Raw genomic sequence first — 20,160 nt, 5'->3', positions numbered from 1 at the left:
GCTCTCCACCAAATGTCTTCCAGCTTGTGCACATCTCCGTACTAAAGCAACCTAAACTGAATTTGCCAAGGATTTCAGGTGTAGTCTGACATGCCAAGAATGAGAATGGGACTGAGTCTTCCTTGGTTCTAGAGTCCCAGCTGCATCTTGGAACCAAGGTGAAGCTCTTTAGAAATCCAGACTCCTCACCTTCCTTTCCCTCTCCCCACCCACCCATTTCAGATCCTGATTCAGAGGGTCTGGGTGCAGCAAGGAATATGCAGTGTTACCAGAGCTTTGCAGGCGCAACTCTAATGTGTCATCAAGATGGAGAATCACTGGGCTCAGTACTCGACTTCAATGTGGCAGCTTAAGAGTCTGTCTGCTTTTATTGGCAGCTCTATCACTTGACTCATATGGAGCTGGCTGTCAGTGAAAACCCTCAGTTTTATTCACACATACTTCTGCTAAGCTGCCACTTCTCCATCCTGTCCTTGTATAGTCTATGCCTTGGAGCCAAGCCCAGATCTCTCAGATATGCCCTGTTCATCTCACCTTGTGAGGGTTAGGCTGTTGCTTCAGCAGGTTAGAATGTTTTTGGATCCTGAGTCTGTTTCTCAACATGTTTCCTGTCCTCACTGACTTCCTGCTATTCAGGAAATTGAGGGGCTTGTCCTCTGTGGCTTTGCCCAGGTCCTGATAAACAAGGTAGACCAGAACAGGAGTAAGTACAGAAGCAGTTAATCAATACTGAGGGCATTCCCTATGTGCAGTACACTGTGTCTGCCCTGAAAAGGACATCATCTAATTTATTTTCATCACACTTATAAAAACTGATCCATTTCACAGACAGATAAACAGAGGCAGAGAAGAAGAGTGATTATGTCCAAGAATACCATGCTGGTGTAAGAGCCAAGCCTTTCCTTCCATCTACAGCTCTCATCTCTAGGTTTGTCATCTCTCGGAGGAAAGGCAGGAGATAGAAGTGACAAGATTTGCCCTTGTGACTAGAAAAAGAGATTTTTTAGAGCTTGAAGGAATCTTAGAAATAATCAAAATGATCAAAATGGCAAGGCTCAGGTAACGTGCCAAGATCACACAGCAAACCTTCATGCTGGTTGGGACTAAAATCTGGGTTTCTTGAAGATGGACCCAGCGTTTGCTCAGCTACACTTCCAGGTACTTTTGATCCAAAATGGCACTTCAAAGGGAAACATACACAGGACTGATTCTTTTCTACTTCTAAGTCCCAGATGGTTCCTTCTATGGTTCTCAAGGGGCTTGAGATTGGAAGACAAGCAATGTCTTCCTCCTGGGCTTTTATAGAGAAATTTAGATTGCCTCTTATTCCCATCCTATGGGATTGGAACCTAGCACCTGCTACCCAGCTTTGCCCATGCCTCCACTTACACTCAGCTCTCAGCATGCAGAGGGTGGCTGGGTCTGGAGACATAGCTGGATGTACAGCTGGACAGCTCCTGGTCCTTCCCCTCGCACCTGCCTCATCAGCTGTGGGCATGTGGTGGTATAAAACTGGTAGAATGTTGGCACTTGTCCATGAGTTGAATCCCTGTGCTCATGACTTTATGAGGTCAGGCCACTTGAGGACTGCCTGCCTCAAGTCCACAGCCAGGAGCACCCCTAATTCAGCCTTCTCTGGGAAGGTGGGTTCAGCCCCAGGTCCACACAAACTGCAGAAAAAATCCAAAGAGCAAGTCAGCAAAGACAGTTGTGGAAAAAACAGCTTATATACTGAGGAAGAAGTAATAAGAAACTGCATTTCTCCTGTCAGTGTTGTTAATAAATAATAATAATAAAGTAATGATAATGATAATGCTATTGAGCTCATGTTCAGGCATTGTGTTAAGAACTTTACACCCATAGGGCCGGCCCGGTGGCACACTGCTACAGTGCACTGCTTGGGAGCGCGGCGGCGCTCCCGCCGAGGGTTCAGATCCCACATACAGACCGGTTCCCGCTCACTGGCTGAGCGAGGTGCGGACGCAGCACCGAGGGTTGCGATCCCGTTGCCGGTCCCGGTCCGGTACGGGCGCAACACTGAGGGTTGCGATCCGTTGCCAGACACGAAAAAAGACAAAAAGGAAAAAAAAAAAAAAGAACTTTACACCCATTATATTATTTAATCCTCACAACATTCCCATGAGGAAGTATTATCCTCATTCTATAGGTGAGAAAGTTGAGGCGAAGGAAGGTTAAATATCACAACCAACTGGTTAAATATTAAGCCAACTAGTAAGTGGCTGGGTTGGTACAGTAATGACTGTGACTGCCTGTGCCAGGCTGGGAAACAGATCCCAGAGGCTGCAATAGCTGAGCCATCTTCATTCCAAAAGCAAGCAAGCCCTTGGCCCAACAGGCCTTCACATTCCCGAACCCCACTGCTTCCTCAGGTTAGTCTTGGTATCAGGTAAGAACCCAACCTAATCTGACTCCCTTGTTTGGCTGGTGGCTATGGCATCTGAAAATCTGAGTTCAATTTCCACCATTCAACTTCTCTGATGAACAGGTTTTGAAACCAAAGCACGGGGTCCTCACACAAAACTGCCAAGTGAGCAAGTGAACTTGGGACCTGCCTCCTGGGCTCCAGCCCACAAGCGTATTCCTGGGAGGCAGCACTGGGTTGAACAAAGTTCTTACCACTTTTATGGCCTCAGGCTCCCACATGCCAAACTCTCCAGCATGTGTGTTTCCATGGATCACAAATGTCACAAATCTACCAGCAACTTCCCTGAAAGTTTGCTTTCCCTGCATCTCCGCTCTTCCCCAGGAGGCACACACTTTCCAGTGCACCCAGCAGGGGGCATCCTCACCCTTCCACTGCCTGCCCTGGCCCTGGGGGTGAATTGGCACACCGCCTGGTGTGCCCTCTACCCAGCTCAGCCCAGGAGCCCAATGCCACATTTCCCAAACTGGGAATTCATGTGATTTCCCTGATTTTCCCCATATCCACTCTATTATTATGTACATAATATTTTTCTTTGTCAACTCATGTTTTAAAAAACCTAAATGTATTTTTAAAAGAAAAAAGCCCCCTTTGATGAAGGTTTTCCTAGCTTGCCTTGCTGCCTGGATTTCGTGCATTTTTAGAGCTGGCTTTGCAGGATGTCAGGATGTGTACAGGAGAGTACAAGCCCCCATTGAAGCTATAGTTGGTGTCTCAAGAATGGTCCAGGCAGTTTCCGTTCCTGGGTAAAGATGAGTGAGGATTTGTTCTGTGGATTTCAGTCCAAGACTGAAAGGACCAGAGTGAGGACTCCTGAAATCCTTGAAATGAGCACAGGTGCCTGTCCATGTCCCTCTCCAGGTTGAGGGACAGGGAAGGCTTGTCTTTCCAGGCCCAAAGTGGAAAGATGGCTGATGGCTGCAGGACAGTCAAGAGGGAGGGACTTGGGTGTGGGACCAGTGTGGCTGCAGGTGACAGGTGCGGAAGCTTTGGGAAGGGGAGGGATTTCCCTTGCAAAATCCATTCAAACAGATAGAGAGGGAACCTGATCCCAGGGAGGGAACCAGAACCTCAGGACCTACTAGAGGGGTTCACATAGGGACCCAAGGCTAGAGGGAGGGAGAGAGGAGAGATGAAAGACATTGAGGGCTTAGGGCAAGGGGAGGAGGATGAGTTCTGGACGCTCAGAGGAGTTCTCCAGCTATTTCCAGGAGGCTCAGTCAGGCCTTGCTCCAGGCTCCATCCCTCTGGTCTTAGAATTGCTTTTCTGGGGATTATTTTGTGTTGGGAATCCCCTGAGCTCCAGTCCCCACTGGGCAGCTTACTAAGTCTTAATTCTCGATGAAGAGTATTCTTCCTCCAGCCCCCACCAGACCAGCTGGCAGAGGCAGTTCTAGGGCTTGGGTGAGGGTCTCAGGGGTGGTGAGTTGTCAGGGGTGGTACAGAGACCCGTGGTGGGACGTGGGGCAGAAGGCCAGGCCCTAAGAGGGGAAGGAAGTCATGGGTAGAGTTTCCTGCCTCCCCGGTGATAAGAGGAGCAGGTTAGGCAAGAGGAAGTGGGCTAGGGCTGAGCTGGGCTGGACTGGACTCCCTGGAACTGGGGCAGTGTGAGGGGCCAGAGCTGAGCCCTCCCTGGAGCAGCCCTCCTGCCCCAAGGGCTCTCACCCTGGCCCCTGCGTGTGGAGCCAGAGCTGAGGGAGGGCGCCTGGGGGGAGAGCTCAGTGGGGGCTGGTGGCAAGGGGCTGCCCAGAGCTGAGCGGAGCAGCAGCTGGTCAGCGGGCCCAGAGGAGCAAGGCCCCTGGTGGGTGAGGCCAGATGGCCTCACTTGTGCCTCATTTTCATGGGAAGGAAACACAGAAAGAGGAGCTCGGTGTTCAGCAAACTTTGCTTATTCAAAACACACAATCCCAGCTGGCCATGTCTCCACCCCTGCCTCCCACCTCCAGGGTGGTCCAAGTCTCTGGGAACAGACTCCCCCACTGTGGACCCTACCCCTGTGGAGGCCCCTTCCCCTAGTGAGCTCCTTGTGCCCTCCCCTCAGTCCAGACAACAGTACCCCCGTAGTCTCCATATCGATCTTCTCCAGCCCCCCAGGCCAAATCTGACCACAGACGACCCCTGAGACCAAGAAGCCCTGTTTCTAAGGAGGAGAGGCCTCATGACCCGCCTGCCAGTGGTGAGCAGCACAGAGAAGGAAGCCCTGGGCCGGAAGTGCTGAGGAGCTGGTGGGGGTGGGGGCTTCCAGGAGGGGGCCGGCCCCCCTGGGCAGGAGCAGTGACACAGTCCCCCACTGAGGCAGGGTGGGAGGAGGCTGATTTACAAGGCAGATGAGCCTCTGGCCAGAGCTCTCAGACCCACGTTCAGCCGCTGCCACCCCGTGGGCTATAAGAGCACCCAGACTTCCGGACCGGCTCCGGACTGATGGCATGTGAGCCCAGCTTGGCTCCCCCTCCTGCCCGCCTCCTTCCTTCCCTCCTCCCGCTCATCTGTGTCTGCCTAGCCTCTGCAAGGAGGGACGCCTGGCACCATGTCTCTGCTCAACCCTGTCCTGCTGCCCCCCAAGGTGAAGGTCTATCTGAGCCAAGGCGAGCGCTTCATCAAATGGGATGATGTGAGTGGGGCAGGGGCCTTGGGCTGCTGGGGGACTTCGCCCAGATGGGAAGGTTGGTTTATACCTCCTAGGACCCAGGCACCTGTGAATCTTGCCAGGCAGCTGACACCATTGTCCAGAAAAACAAACCTGGGCTGCTGGTTCTAAGCCTCTGTGTTGAGGTGTGAGAAGGGGTGGGCCTCCTGGGTGGTCACAGGAGGTAGTATTTTTGGGTCTGGATCTGTCCTCCCTCAAAGCCCCCAAGAAGAACAGGGAATTGTTGCTCCTGGCTTCAGCATTGGTGGGAGGAAAGCACGTCCCAGAGCTGAGGTGGGGCCAGAAGGAGAGGTGAGCTCCCAGCACAGACACTCTGCTTTTGCTCCAGCAGGGTGCCTAGACCCAGCTCCTTCTCCCCTCCCCACTGGGCACTGGCCAGGGAAGCCCAGCTCTCCCCTGAGCTGCTGTCGGGGAAGCCGCAAAAGCCCCCTGGATCCAAGTGAGAACTGGAGGCTTTTGCTCCTGGGCCTGGGCAGCGCTGACTTCTGCTTCCCCTTGCTGGGCTCAGCCTTGTCCCCTGACGCCTGCCTGTCTGCAGAAGGGAAGGCACGGTTTCGCCCTGCACCCATCTCTGCTGTGTCTGCTCCTTCCTAAACTGGGGCCTCTTCCCAGCTCCTGGTCCTGCTGGACCCTGAAAATGTTGCCATAGGTCAGGAATTCTCTTGGGTCAGGGAAAAGAACAATTTGGGGGACCCTGCCTGAAGGAGGCTGCCGGGTTGGCCCAGCATGAGAGTCAGAGTGCTGGGCTTGTCCCAGGAAGAGAAACGGAGGCTTGGTGGGGAAGGGGAGAGGGCCCCTGGGGCTAGCTTGTCCAGCCTGTGGATCGGATGAGTGGCTGGGCTAGGCTGAGGAGTCTGGTTGCCATGACTATGGGGAGGAGACTCTGTGGCAAGAGCTTCCTGCTTCCCTAGGAGTCATGGGATCTGTCTGACATGGTGGTAGCATGGAGGTGGCATGTCCCAGGAGCCTGTGGAATTAGGGAAGTGGCTCAGAATGAAAAGTGAAGTGGCCTCTCTCAGTTCCTCTGAGCAATGTGTATAACCTAACTGGTTAGAGGGTCACCAGGGGTGAGGACATGCTCTGTGACCTTCTCCCCAAGCTAGCGCCCGTTTACCTGGCTGCCCCTTCCCCTTCCCAGGGTAGGGCACTGCCTGTTCCCTGGATCCTGACTCTCAGGAATGTCCCAAGCCTCGTCACAGGGCACATGCACCTGTGAGACAGGGCTCTGCTCTCAGACTGCTCTTGGTCCAGTTAGCAGGTGATGCAAGTGAGTCATGCTACATTAAATAAGCACAGTGCATGGGATGCAGTTAAATCCCAATTTTAATTAGTCTCCCACAGCCCCTTTACAATGTATTTGGTGGGAGAAGTTACCCTTCTGGCCATGGAAAGACACTCAGCAAGCCACAAGACACTACCTTGACTCTTGGGTAATAGTCCAATGGCCACTTTTCATCACAAAACCCTGTTTCAGAAACTATTTATAATAAAAACTCCAGCCTTAAGTTAGAATTACATCTTCTGCCCTTCTCCCTCTAGGAATGGCTTCGGGTGGGCTGCAGACCCTGTAGAAAGGGCCTTTGATGGGATTCCCTGCTTGTCCTCCTCCAGGCCCCTCTAGGGATGGGCTGCAGGGAGGGAGGTGGGAAGACAAAACTTTGAGGTAATAAAGTTTTTCTGGAATAGGTGCTGTCATAAACTGGCTCATGCTTTCTGAGCCTGGCAAAAGCTTAGAAGCTTATTCTTTCTCTGGTGGATATTTTTGAGGATTCTTGGGAGACCCTCCCCCTCAGCTGGGGATCTCTTTCTTGAGGTCTCCCTGACATCTCTATTTCAGGCGGTCACTCATTATTACTTCTTTGGCCCCTTGTTACCACTTTCAGCTTCCTGTGGCTTTGGACCCTTTGCCCCTCTCCCTCCCATGGGCCCACTCCAGACCTCAGCAAATACTCATGCATTTGCTGTCCCAACACACTCTGGGGTGCAGCTCATCCAACACACTAGCATCTCTGCTCTGCTTTGCACAGAGTCAGCCCATCTGTTGCCCACTCGGTTTCCTGGGTAGGAGTCCGACCCCAGTCTGTCATGCCCCACAACTGCAGGGATCACAAAAGCTCTCCAGGTAGAGCTGAATCCTCTCACTAGGCTTAAGGTTGTGGAATCAGTCACCCCCAACCCTCCCTTGGGGACGGAAGGGAACAGAGCTCACAACACAGCTTTCTTCAAAATTGGCTTCTTCACAAAATCTTCTTTCCCCCCGTACTCTAACCACCTCTGATCTGAGAAGCTTTTTTTGATCATTTTCTTTGTAAATTCTGCTGTTGGTCTGGTTTGCTATGCAGCAACTATCAAGCCTTGTTGGCAACTTCAATTTTAATGTCTTGTTGTATACACATATAAAGACCCTTAAAATAAAAGGTAGACTATGTGCTCTGTGAGTGAGTGGAATGGGAATTTAGAAAGTGAGTCATTCATTGGTTCATCTGCTTGTTCAGCAAACACCAAGCTCAAGCACTAAGCACCAAGCTCACGGTCTAGCATAGGCTTGCTGCCCTGGGGTCCATGAGCCCCTGGGGACTTCCTGAGCGGGCTTCTAGGTCTATCAACAAGCCTGTGCTGCCCCCTCCCCGCCACTCCCCATTGTTACAGCATGTTTCAAGAGAGGCTTTTCAGAAATAATAAGGCTTGGGCTAGAACTTGAAGGTATTTCAGGCAGAGAAGACTTGGGTGCTCAGGTCTGGAGGTGGGAAGGCACTTGGTATGTTTACAGGACTGTTGGATGGATGGGGTGGGGCGTTCATGGAGGGGAGGACAGGGCACGTGGGAAGTTAGGTTGTGGCTGGATTGTGCTGGGCCTTGGATGCAGGTGCGGGAGTTTGGGCTCTCAGCTCTTGACATGTCTAGCTCTCCTGGGTGGAAGCAGGGAGAGACATTTTATCCCTTTGGTTGAGCCATGACCCTTGAGAACAGGCTGAGGTGGGGACCAAGTCCCTGCTTGCGGTCCAGAGGGAGAACCTCTATTTGGAGTTTAGAGGAAAAACCTCTTCTCTTCCAGAAATGGCATCTCTAATCCTCTATACCTCCCAGCTCTTAACTCTAGATAACAGGGAGATGCCTTCAGACTACTGGGACGGGAACATCCCAGGAAGAGGATGAACTCTGAGAGCCCTGGCCTGGACAAGGGAAGGTTGGCCTGAGGTCTCAGAACAGAGAGCTGACCCCTTCTCTCTGCAGGAAACTACAATAGCCTCTCCAGTTATCCTCCGTGTGGACCCCAAGGGCTATTATTTATACTGGACATATCAGAGTAAGGTGAGACAGCCCCTCCCCACCACGGCCCAGAGCTCCTGCTTAGCCATTGACTCCAGGCAGCCTCCGGGCAGTGCGGGGGTGGAGGCGCAGCTGCTGGGGAGTAGAAAATGACCTGGAAGGGTGTTTCTGGGGGCTCTCCTGTGGGCAGGGGCTGTTTGCTCTGGGAGGGAGGATGCAGTCACTCCAACCCATGGTTGCCTCAGGCCCAGATACTCTAGCCTTAGCATCCCTTGGAAGGTGAGAGAAAGGAACAAGAGCTGTTGCTGAAGGGTGATTCTCTGCCTGTGACTATGGGCTAACTTGAGGTCTCAGAAAGATCAGAGAAAGGCCTCAGCAGCGAGGCAGAAGGAAGGGAAGGGGCACCTGGGGAGAGTCCAGGATGGTGGAGGAGATAGCGCAGGCCACAGCCCCTGTGCCAGGAAAGGAATGGGCAGAGAGCAAGGGCGGAGGATCATGAGCAGGGAGAACCTGACTCGTGAGAAGGGAAGGTGGGGGTCCAGGCAGCCCCAGTCAGTCTTGGCATCTAACAGGGGCAGTCGGCCAAGGTTTGAAGGGGTGTGGAAGCTCCCTTCTCCTTGTTCTTCATTCTCGACCTGACCTTTTTATCCCACATATCCTCCTTGCTCCCACTGGGAGCCCCCCCTCCAGGAGATGGAGTTTCTGGATATCACCAGCATCCGGGACACCCGCTTTGGGAAGTTTGCCAAGATACCCAAGGTAGGGATGCCCAGTAGCAGCCCAGGCTCAGTGTGGTCACCAGCTCCATGAGGCAGGGGCAGCAGTCCCTGTGGGTGCAGGAAGCCTGATCTCTAGAACAAGGGGTTTCTGGGCTGGGCAGCAAGGATCTGGCACAGGGAATTGAGAATCTGGGAGGAGGCCAGCTCCTGCCCCTGGAGCACCTGAGACTGTCTGGGAGGTGTTGCTTACACCCCCACCCCCGGACTGGTTTGCCTACATTTGCCTAATGCTGGTAGGAAAATTGGAGGAAGGGACTGGTGGGAAGCAGGATTCCCTGAGTCTGGGAGCTAAGAATCCATGTTCAAACAAAACTGACAAACAAAATACACAGGACTCCCAGGCCCCACCGCCCTGATTAATCTCTTCCTGTGGGCCTCTCCTCCCCACTCCAGCCCCTGGAGTCAGAGATGCGGCGATGCTAGGCCTGTGCTTCCTAGGGTGTAGATGATGGGATTCTGCTCTAGTGGGCCACAGTTCAAGTGGCTGAGGGGAAGGACAGGGGAGGCCACATTGGACAGGGAGGCAGCACACCTCTGATTCTAATCATGTAACCACTTGCTGCAGAGCCAGAAGCTCCGGGATGTCTTCAACTTGGACTTTCCTGATAACAACTTCCTGCTGAAGACACTCACGGTGGTGTCTGGACCCGACATGGTGGACCTCACCTTCCACAACTTTGTCTCCTACAAGGAGAACGTGGGCAAGGTGCACAGGGGGCATCTGGCCTGCCTCTTGGCACCTGGGATATCCTGGACTTGCCAAGAGACACAGGTCTGGGAGGCAGGGTGGTTGGGGGCACCCTTGTGGTCAGAAGCCTGACCACTGTTCTCTGTGGTCCTGCAGGACTGGGCTCAGGATATACTGGCCCTGGTTAAGCACCCGCTGACGGCCAATGCCCCCCGCTGCACCTTCCTGGACAAAATGTAAGTGCCTTCATGGTCTAAGCCCATGGAGCAAGCGTGCCAGACCCAGGGCCATGACAGGCTGCTTTCTGCCCTTCCAGCCTGGTGAAGCTCCAGATGCAGCTCAATCCTGAAGGGAAGATTCCTGTGAAGAAGTGAGTCCCTCCAACTCCCACCCCATACTTTCTCCCAGCTCCCTGAAGCTCCCCGAAGCCTCCCCTCTCCAGGCCTGACTCCCATTTCTGCCTGCCACCTTTCTCTGCCCCTTCAGCTTTTTTCAGATGTTTCCTGCTGACCGCAAGCGCGTGGAAGCTGCTCTCAGTGCCTGCCATCTCGCAAAAGGCAAGGTGAGCAGTTCCCCACTCCTCATCCACCCCCAGTATTCTTACTCCCACCTGAGCTGGCTGTTACAGAGAGCAACTTGGCCAGGAATGGTGGTAGGTGGGGAGGGTGGAAATGACATCACAGTCCCAGTCAATAGCCCACAAGCCAATTAACTCCAGAGCCACTGGTTACTGATACCAGGCACAGAGGTGGAACCAGGGCAAGGGGGTGAGATGCTGGGTTCAGAGCAGGTCAGTCTGCATCCTGCACCCCTGGGTGGTGGTGGGGCTGGGCGCAGTGGTCGGTGGACTGTGCTCAGACCAGCAGCAGAAATGGTGTGCGTTCCCATTCTAGCCTTGGGAATGGAAGTTGAGAGTGAATGTTTTCAGCCTGGAGGAGTGAGGTAAGGTCAGCAGGGACAGGAGGCAGTCTGCAGGGATCTGAAAGCAGCAGGAAGGGACCAGTTCCACAGGGCCTGGGGGAGAGGAACAGAAACAAGAGTGGAAGCTTCCAGGATGCAGACTTCCGCTCACTACAGAAAAGCATTTTCTCCCTTTCTTCTCAGTGAAGTAATTAATTTTTCATTACAACTTGTAAGCATGGCCACCCCATGAGGGGCCTTTTGTGAATGATAAATAGGAGCCCGCTGGGCAGGTATGGCCCTGAGCCAGGGCCAGTGCCCTTGTGTAGGTCCCAGCCTGCCTCCATGGAGTATTTCTCCTGGCAAGAATTTGGAACATTATAAATAAATGAAACTAAGACCTTGTTGATCACCTGTCCACATGAAGGAGGAACATTCGCCCTGCAGTCACAGCCCTACAGAGTTGGCGACCCCCCGATGCAGGCCAGTCACAGGGGTTTCAGGCATGGGGTGAGGAGGGGAGGAGCGAGTTCTGCTGTGGTCCCTCCAGCCAGCACTCTTGCCTGTTGTCAGCACACACCCACCCTCCTTTTCTCCTGCCTCCTAAGCTCCCCCTGGACTATGTTCTCCTTATTTACCTGCTCTCCCAGCAGAAATCACTGACCCATCTTTGCTTGGGGCTGCAGCTGCAGAGGAAGAGAAGGGTTGGGGGAGATCCAGCCAGGCTCTCCTGCTCAGACTCTCTAAACTGAGACTGATGTTGGCTGTCCAGTGTGATCCTGAAAGACATTTAACAGTTTTGAGGGGGGATGGAATGCAAAGGCACAGAATCCCTCAATACCACTAATCTACTTCCTGTTTCTATTGCTATAGATTTGCTTATTCTGGACATTTCATGTAAATCGAGTCATACAATATGTATGCACAAAAGTAATTTTGATGAAGTCCAATTTAACTTTTTTTGTCCCTTGTACTTTTGTTGTCTCTGATTATTATTATTATTATTTTGACTGGTAAGGGGATTGTAACCCCTGGTTCCGTGTTGTCTGCACTACGCTCAGCCAGTGAGTGCACCAGCCATCCCTATATAGGATCTGAACCCGCGGCCTCGGCGCTACCAGCGCCGCACTCTCCCGAGTGAGCCACGGGGCCGGCCCTCTGATTATTATTTTTGAATTGTCTATTTCTCCCTTTAATTCTGTCCATTTTTGCTTCTCACATTTTGCTTACATTTTTGAATATTTACAATATTCAAATTGCTTCTTTCTGAAAATTTGCCCTCCACTTAAAAAAAAAAGTCAGCCCACTGCCGTGGCAAGCAACACTCCTTACTTCTGACCTCTTTTCCTCCTCCTTCTGCTTATTCTTAGTTCCAACCCTGACTCAGCCAAGGGACCAGCCATTGTCCCAAATCAGGGTCAAAGCTGACCAGCTAAGCATGCTCTCTGCTTGGCAAGCAGGGCCTTGACAAGTGGGTGCTCAGGGTGTCCTTGATGCTCCTCTGCCTTGAGCTTCCCTCTGACTGGGTCCCCTTGCCCAGGGCTGGGCCTAGCTTGTGGTTCTTAGTTCTGAGAAGGTAAGGGCAGGGGTGATAAGGTGACTATTCCCTCAGAATGATGCCATCAATCCTGAGGACTTCCCAGAATCTGTCTACAAGAGTTTCCTCATGAACCTCTGTCCTCGGCCGGAAATAGATGAGATCTTCACTTCCTAGTGAGCTTCTTGGGCTGGGCTGGACATGGGGAAGGGGTGGTGGCTAGCAGTCCCTCTTCACACCTGCCATGCTGGCAATCAGGAGGCTTCACTGGAGAAGGGGGTTGTCTGGGCCTCCAGGCACAAAGACAGGAACCAGTGCTCCTCTCTCTGCCTGCAGCCACGCTAAGGCCAAACCGTACATGACCAAGGAGCACCTGACCAAATTCATCAACCAGAAACAGCGGGACTCACGGCTCAACTCACTGCTGTTCCCACCAGCACGGCCTGACCAGGTGCAGGGACTCATCGAAAAGTATGAGCCCAGTGGCATCAACGTGCAGAGGGGTGAGGACTAAGGGAAGCCCTCAGTCACCATGGTCCTGTCCTGCCCTGGCAGCCGGGCTGCAGCCCTGACAGACATCCCTGGTTCCCCAGGCCAGCTGTCACCCGAGGGCATGGTCTGGTTTCTCTGTGGGCCAGAGAACAGCGTGCTGGCCCAGGAGAAGCTGCTGCTCCACCACGACATGACGCAGCCACTCAATCACTACTTCATCAACTCCTCACACAACACCTACCTGACAGGTGGGCTCTGGCACCTCATTGATGACCGCTCCTGCACCCTGAGTCCTCCGCAGGGGCTGCCCACATGCTGAGACCTTGCCAACAGTCCAGACCGTGATGGGGGGTGGGCGGCGCTGGACCGCCCTTGACTGATGTCCCAGCCCTCCCTCTGCTCCCGCTCAGCTGGCCAGTTCTCAGGCCTTTCTTCGGCTGAGATGTACCGGCAGGTGCTGCTGGCCGGCTGCCGTTGCGTGGAGCTAGACTGCTGGAAGGGGAAGCCCCCTGACGAGGAGCCCATCATCACCCATGGCTTCACCATGACCACAGACATCTTCTTCAAGGTGAGACTCTGGGTGTGGAGGCTGGGGGCAGTGACAGCAGGGAAGGGCCCTGGGCCAGAATTTTTGGGGGGTTGGGAGGAGTGAAACTAGAGGGGAGGAATAGCTAGAAGGCCTAGACTGGTGTGGGGAGTAGAGAGGATAGAGGGGATGGGGGCCAACAGTGACCATCCAGTTTTACGTGTGTATTGCAGCTGGGGAGTGGGGAAAGTTGCCGTCCAGGGAGGGGCACTCGAAGTATTAGCTTCCTCTCCACTGAGTCCCCTTCTCCTCCAGGAAGCAATTGAAGCTATTGCAGAAAGTGCCTTTAAGACCTCCCCCTATCCTGTCATCCTGTCATTTGAAAATCACGTGGACTCGTGCGTATCCAGGCCTTATTATTCACCTGGTCCCCAGTGTCCTTCCTGCAACTGTCCTCCCCGCACTGTCCCCAGCCTCTAGCCATCCCCTCCAGCTCTCTCCCAGGTCTCAATACAATCTCCTTGGGATTCCAGTTCTCCTGCCTGTGTCCGTGCCTCCCCAACCCCTCAGGCTCCTGATCTGGATCATCAAGGGCACAGAAGATGGATGAGAGGGTTGGGGCTGAGCTGCTGAGCCCTACCCCCACTTTTGCTCCCTGCAGTCCCCGCCAACAGGCTAAGATGGCTGAGTACTGCCGGATGATATTTGGGGACATGCTGCTCACAGAGCCCCTGGAAAAGTTTCCAGTGAGTGGTCTTTCCTGTGGGACATCTGGGCCTGGGGGCTGGGGTTATGGGACAGGGTGTGGACCAGGTTAGGGAGGGGAATGTCCCCAGAGAATGTGAGGATCATTTGGTTGGATTGTGGGGCTGGTATCCTGTCACTTACCATGTGTCAGGCCTGTGCTGGGCTTTGGGGCATGTTAGTGACTAACAAAGACATAGTCCTTGCCCTCAGATTTGTTACCCTCTAGTGAAGAGACAGACAAGTAACCAGGCCATTACAACCCAGTGATTGTTATGGGAGTCCTGATCTGGTCTTGGGGGATCAGGGAAGTCTTCCTGAAGGAAGCGATGGCTAAGCTGAAATCTGAGGGATACATTGGATTTATCTCGGTGAGAATGGGGATGAGGGGAGTGGTGAGAGGCAAGTCGAGAGAAAGGCAGATGGCAGAGGGAGCGTGGCTTGGTATTAAGGAGCTTAGGCTACCCCCTGAAGTGAGGAGATGGTGCCCACCCTCTCCTCTCTCCACAGCTGAAACCAGGCATTCCCCTGCCCAGCCCTGAAGATCTCAAGGGCAAGATCCTCATCAAGAACAAGAAGAACCAGTTTTCTGGCCCAGAAGCCCCCAACAAGGAACCTGGTGGGGAGGCCGAGGGCGGCTGCCCGCCCAGTGCCCCTGCCAGTGGTGAGGACACAGGTGAGTCAGCGAGAGGAATGGGGTAGGGGCGGCAGGAGCATCTGGGCTAGGAGTGGGGCTGGGCCTGGAGGAGCCATGCTGGGGAGCCAGTGCTGACAGCTGTGTGGCAGTGTGGGCTGCTGAGGAAGGGACTGAGCTGGAGGAGGAGGCGGAAGAAGAGGAGGAGGAGTTGGGAAGCCTGGATGAAGAAGAGATGAAGAAGTTGCAGTCAGATGAGGTGTGTGGACACAGTCCTGGGGCCCTTCTGCCATGCTCTGCTACAGAGCCCTGTGGGTGGGGGCATGGGGCCGTGTTCCTGGGCTCTGCATCCTCCTCCTCCTCCTCAGGGCACAGCGGGCCTGGAAGTGACGGCTTATGAGGAAATGTCCAGCCTAGTCAATTACATCCAGCCCACCAAGTTCATTTCCTTCGAGCTCTCTGCCCGTGAGTTAGCACGGGGGGTGGCTTGGGGCGGGGGTAGGCTAGATTTGGGAGAAGGCTGTCCTGGCATCAGCAGCCCGGTGGTGAGGTAAGAGGAAGGGGGCTCTCCCCCTTGTTTGGACTTGTGGCCCTGTCTATAAATACCCAGACGAGGAGTCAGGCAAAGGGCTTGGTTAAGTGACAGTGGCTCCCAGTTGCCCAGCACTTCATTGAGGATGTTGGCACCAAACAGAACGCTCTGGAGTGTGTCAGTGACAGGCAGGTCATTATGACAGGCTACCTCAGCTGCGCTGGCCTGTGGCTCCCAGGGCTAAACTGCATTTTGGGCTGGCCCGAGACCAAGAGCCCTGGCCCTGGGGATGAGACTTCCTGGGAGGGGGTGGGAGGCAGAAAAAGTCGCCAGTGCACACTAGCCCCCTTGCCCTTCCCCTTTTGTGCACAATCCTGCCATTCACCTTTACCTTCTCTGGACACACACACAGTGCAAGCCTCTCACCCTTTGTGCACATCCCCAACATGAGCACCTACTTCTGTACACTCCTATGCAAAGTTGGACCTCCACAACATTGACTCCTCATCCCCGAACCCACAGCCTGCACCCCCACCTGAGCATACCCATGGCATGTACTAGCTTAGTGTACACCCCACCCCCACCCCCGTGCACTCAGCCACAGCTTACACACTTCACACCCTGCTCACATCACAGCACATGCTCACACTCTGTGCCTGTGCACAGTGTGTTCCAGCCCTCTGGGCTCAGCCTAGCACTCTCCCCACGCCCTCTGTGCCCTTCCGTGGCATGTAGCCCTCACTCTTCAGGACCACGGCATAAACCCCATCTCTGTGCACGACCACTTTGAAAACCCTCTACCCCCAGCACAACTGTTTCCCACACACTTCCTCCAGATTTTGGTCCTAAACCCTCAGGCCTCAGTGGAGATGCTGAGTTGGAGGCATCTTATGCTAGAGAGAGCTGCCCCAAAGGGAAGGCCAGCCTGATGTAGATTTTCCTCCAACCCGTCTTTCTCTCCTGTACAGAGAAGAACCGAAGTTATGTCATCTCCTCCTTTACGGAACTCAAGGCTTATGACCTGCTCTCCAAGGCCTCAGTGCAGTTTGTGGAGTATCCTTGAGGGTTTAATAGCCAGGGTTCCTGGCTGGGCTGGGAAGGGAGGAGTGAGGGAAGTCCTGGGAACAGGGCTCCCAGGGTAGGCTGTTGGGTCCTTCTGGTGCAGGCGGCCTTGGGCAGGGTTCCTATACTCAGGGGCAGCTACAACAAGCGCCAGATGAGCCGCATTTACCCCAAGGGCACCCGCATGGATTCCTCCAACTACATGCCCCAGATGTTCTGGAATACCGGATGCCAAATGGTTGCCCTCAACTTCCAGACGATGGGTGAGGGCACTCCCAGGCCCCTGAGAACCCTTCCCTGGTCCCTGCCCCTCCCACTTTACCCCATCCTCTTTAGAACAGAATGGAGTGTCCTGATGCTTGTTTGGCCTCTGGGAGCACACTCAAATGTGTGAGCATTTGGGGGTACAAATGCCTTAGCTCACACCTTTATAATTGCACATGTATGAACATGTCTTGGCATGGGTTCTGCCGCTCTGCCTGACTGTGTCTGTGGGAACACCTGCTTCACCTGCCCCAACTCCTACCGTGAGCTTGTGGCCTGGTCTTAGCTATGTTCCTTGCTAGACCTTTCCTGAGAGATGAGACACCCCAAGGAAACAGGCTGGCACATGAGAAACCCTTGTCCTCATGGTCCACCCAACCTCCCCATCCACGAGACAAGGAACGCTGGGAAATGCAGGAAATAGAGGCTGGGCACAGACCCTGGGCTAGGTCTTTTTCACCAAATGCTCTTGTCCCTCCAGACCTGCCCATGCAACAGAACATGGCGCTGTTTGAGTTCAACGGGCAGAGTGGCTACCTCCTCAAGCATGAGTTCATGCGCCGGCCGGAGAAGCAGTTCAATCCCTTCTCGGTGGACCGCATTGATGTGGTGGTTGCCACCACCCTTTCCATTACGGCAAGGCCCTGAGGCAAACAAGTGGCTGGGAAGGCTGGAATTTTGAGGAGAAAGGCACAAGAGCCCCCCCCCCTCCACTCCCAACCCCCTTCCCTGATATCCTGAAAACTTTAGCCCCAGCCAGCTCCTGCAGTAGCAAGTTGCCTTGGAAACTGCCTCCTCCTCAGTACTGGAGGCTGCTTCTTGGTCCCCATGGAAACCAAGGGGAAAGGCTGAGGCTGGGCTGGGGGAGGGGAGAAAGAGTGGGCAGAGTGGGGTAGCAGGAGCCTTAGACCCTGGCGGAGGGTATTGTTCCTTCTTCGGCTGGGGAGAGAAGTGGGGAGGCCCATCTCTTCCCAAATGCTGGAAGCACCCTGGTCCTCAGAGCCTAACTGTAATCCTGGAGCCACACAGCCTCTCTACTCGGTGGCCAGAGCTGAATGGGGCTCTTCACAGGACCCAAGAGTTGATGCTTCAGCTACAGGGAGCCAGAGGACCCAGATGCTTGGGGAAGAACCCAGACGGGGATCTGATGCTGGCCTCCCATGGGCCCCACCCGCAGGTGATCTCTGGGCAGTTCCTGTCAGAACGCAGTGTGCGCACCTATGTGGAAGTGGAGTTGTTTGGCCTTCCTGGAGACCCTAAGAGGCGCTATCGTACCAAGCTGTCACCCAGTACCAACTCCATCAATCCTGTCTGGAATGAGGAGCCCTTTGTCTTTGAGAAGGTGGGGGCCTAGGGCAGCGCAAGGGGTAGGTTTGTCCCTAGTTCTTGGCCTCTACTTACAGACAAAGGAAATAGGGCTGGCCGGTTGTTCAGTTGGTTAAAGCATGGTGCTGATAACACCAAGGTCCAGGGTTCAATCCCTGTACCAGCCAGCTGCCAAAAACAACAACAAAAAACAAAAACAGGAAACAAATAAAGAGAGCTCATTGATCATCCTCCTCCTCTCTCCACCCTTCACCCTGTGCCCTCCTGAGCCGCATATCCAGCCTTTCTCCCATGTGTGAGATCAGCCACAGCATGAGCTGTGAGGGTGGCTATGTATGTGGTCTAGTGTGTGCCCTCTGTCCGTCCTCACCAAATCTGGTAACGCTGCCATAGTCTCACATTGATGCTAAGACTTCTGGAGCCACGGAGGGGGGCAGCTTGGCTCCCCTCTCCCTTCTCAGCCTGTCCTGTCTGGAACTCTCCCCAGATCCTGATGCCAGAGCTGGCCTCCCTCAGGGTGGCTGTGATGGAGGAAGGCAGCAAGTTCCTCGGACACCGCATCATCCCCATCAATGCCCTAAACTCTGGTAAGGAGAGGGGTCCTTCTTCGCTGTTCCCAGGTGGTCTGAGAACAAGGCCAGCAACAGGAGCCATCCAGAGGGTAGGGCAACTTCAGAGAGGGAGACCTGAGACCTTACCTAATCCCCTCATGTTACCAGCCTTAGGGACAGGGGCAGGACTAATACCTCCCCAGGAACCCTGCCCACCTAACAGAATGTGTATAATTTTCTGAAACTATTGCGGCAGTTTCCTGAATAGCTGACACTTATGGACTCTTAAAATGTGCTAAGAGCTTATAACACATTCCCACTTAATCATCACAATAACCAAATGAGGTAGACACTGTTATCCCCATGTCACAGATGAGGAAAATCTCAGAGAGTTAAAGTAACCTGCTCAAGGTTACACAGCCAGGAAGGTGCAGTACCAGACTCCAATCCTGCCTCTCTGACTCTAAAGCCAGAAGTCTTGAGTACCAGGCTGTGTGTGCACAGTGGTGGGCAGGAATGGGCTCTGGCTCACTGTCCACCCCATCACATCCAACAGGATATCATCATTTGTGCCTGCACAGTGAGAGCAACATGCCCCTCACCATGCCTGCGCTCTTTGTCTTCCTGGAGATGAAGGACTATGTACCCGATACCTGGGCAGGTAGGAAGCCCATCACTTGCTAGCAGCCCAGGCTGTCCATTCCCCCTTCTCCTCATCAAGACAGCTCCAGAGTGGGGCTGGACAGGGTATTCTGGGGTGGGTAAGGACAGGGGAAGCTTCCAGACACATTTTCATACATGCCAAGCCAGTCGTGCCCTGTGCACCCAGATCTTACTGTGGCCCTCGCCAACCCCATCAAGTTCTTCAGTGCCCAGGACAAGAAGTCTGTGAAGCTCAAGGAGGCCATGGGAGGTCTACCCGAGGTTTGTGTTGCCTGGACCTCTGTCTGGGGCCCCGGGAGCTTTGCCCTCTCTGTGGGAGGGTTGGGGAGGGGCAGAGTCCCCGATTAGGGAGAGAGGGTGGGTAAAGACACCTTCCTAACCTGCTCTCCCTACCCAGAAACCCTTCCTACCCGGAAATCCAGTTGCTGGCCAGGTCAATGGGGCCTCAGCCCCAACGAGCAACGGGTCAGCAGGTATGCACTTCGAGGGTCGCTCACCAACTGCAAGGGCCTCCATCTCTCTGGCTGCACCCACAGGCACATCCCAGCCTGGCGGCAACTCTTGAAAAAACTCAGACTTTCACCTAGGGAGGGAATGGCTGTGTCTGAAGCCTCAGAGCTGGGAAAGTGCGCTGCAGGGGCCCATACAGTGACTCCCAAAGGGCGGGGTAAGGGGGCTATTCCGAACAGAGCCAGGGTATCCCAGGGCACCTGCCAGCCCATCCTGCGGCTCTTGCAGCAGCCGGAGCCAGAGCCAGGGAAGAGGCCACGAAAGAAACTTTGGGTAAGGCCTGCTGAGTCCCGGGGATCTCAGGGATGGGCCTGGGTGGGCCCGGAGCTCCTGGGGAGCTGCGCGGCGCGGGGAGGGTGGTCTGGGCCGCGGCGCGCCTCACACCGGCCTCGGCAGAGCCGCGGACCGCCAGCCTGGAGGAGCTGCGGGAGCTGAAGAGCGTCGTGAAGCTGCAGCGGCGGCACGAGAAGGAGCTGCGGGAGCTGGAGCGTCGCGGCGCGCGGCGCTGGGAGGAGCTACTGCAGCGGGGCGCAGCGCAGCTGGCCGAGCTCGGGGCGCTGGGCGCGGGGGGCGGCGGGCGCCGCAGGCTCGG

General features: G+C 54.5%; 1 protein-coding gene across 3 annotated transcripts in view; it reads left to right on the top strand.

The window, feature by feature from the left end:
• Positions 1-4,961: 4,961 nt before the first annotated feature.
• The window catches only part of LOC103591300 (1-phosphatidylinositol 4,5-bisphosphate phosphodiesterase beta-2), a 19,955-nt gene continuing 4,756 nt past the window's right edge, over positions 4,962-20,160 (top strand). Inside the window, exons 1-26 of one of the 3 annotated variants that reach the window (XM_008573726.1) lie at positions 4,962-5,054; positions 8,325-8,402; positions 9,051-9,119; positions 9,705-9,845; positions 9,984-10,063; positions 10,144-10,197; positions 10,314-10,389; positions 12,340-12,440; positions 12,601-12,767; positions 12,858-13,004; positions 13,167-13,324; positions 13,598-13,680; positions 13,944-14,028; positions 14,537-14,702; positions 14,813-14,919; positions 15,029-15,125; positions 16,161-16,245; positions 16,393-16,517; positions 17,000-17,154; positions 17,696-17,860; positions 18,332-18,431; positions 18,952-19,056; positions 19,225-19,319; positions 19,456-19,531; positions 19,797-19,841; positions 19,965-20,154. In XM_008573726.1, the coding sequence (XP_008571948.1) occupies positions 4,971-5,054; positions 8,325-8,402; positions 9,051-9,119; positions 9,705-9,845; positions 9,984-10,063; positions 10,144-10,197; positions 10,314-10,389; positions 12,340-12,440; positions 12,601-12,767; positions 12,858-13,004; positions 13,167-13,324; positions 13,598-13,680; positions 13,944-14,028; positions 14,537-14,702; positions 14,813-14,919; positions 15,029-15,125; positions 16,161-16,245; positions 16,393-16,517; positions 17,000-17,154; positions 17,696-17,860; positions 18,332-18,431; positions 18,952-19,056; positions 19,225-19,319; positions 19,456-19,531; positions 19,797-19,841; positions 19,965-20,154 (2,834 nt within the window). In that variant the 5' untranslated portion in view covers positions 4,962-4,970. The remainder of the gene's footprint in view (positions 5,055-8,324; positions 8,403-9,050; positions 9,120-9,704; positions 9,846-9,983; positions 10,064-10,143; positions 10,198-10,313; positions 10,390-12,339; positions 12,441-12,600; positions 12,768-12,857; positions 13,005-13,166; positions 13,325-13,597; positions 13,681-13,943; positions 14,029-14,536; positions 14,703-14,812; positions 14,920-15,028; positions 15,126-16,160; positions 16,246-16,392; positions 16,518-16,999; positions 17,155-17,695; positions 17,861-18,331; positions 18,432-18,951; positions 19,057-19,224; positions 19,320-19,455; positions 19,532-19,796; positions 19,842-19,964; positions 20,155-20,160) is intronic. The other 2 variants (XM_008573724.1, XM_008573725.1) reach the window with 2 other exon arrangements.

This window comes from Galeopterus variegatus, unplaced genomic scaffold, assembly GCF_000696425.1.
Source record: "Galeopterus variegatus unplaced genomic scaffold, G_variegatus-3.0.2 Scaffold959, whole genome shotgun sequence".
Lineage (NCBI taxonomy): Eukaryota > Metazoa > Chordata > Mammalia > Dermoptera > Cynocephalidae > Galeopterus > Galeopterus variegatus.
Note: the sequence above shows the minus strand (reverse complement) of the source record. Positions and strands in the feature narration are given on the sequence as shown.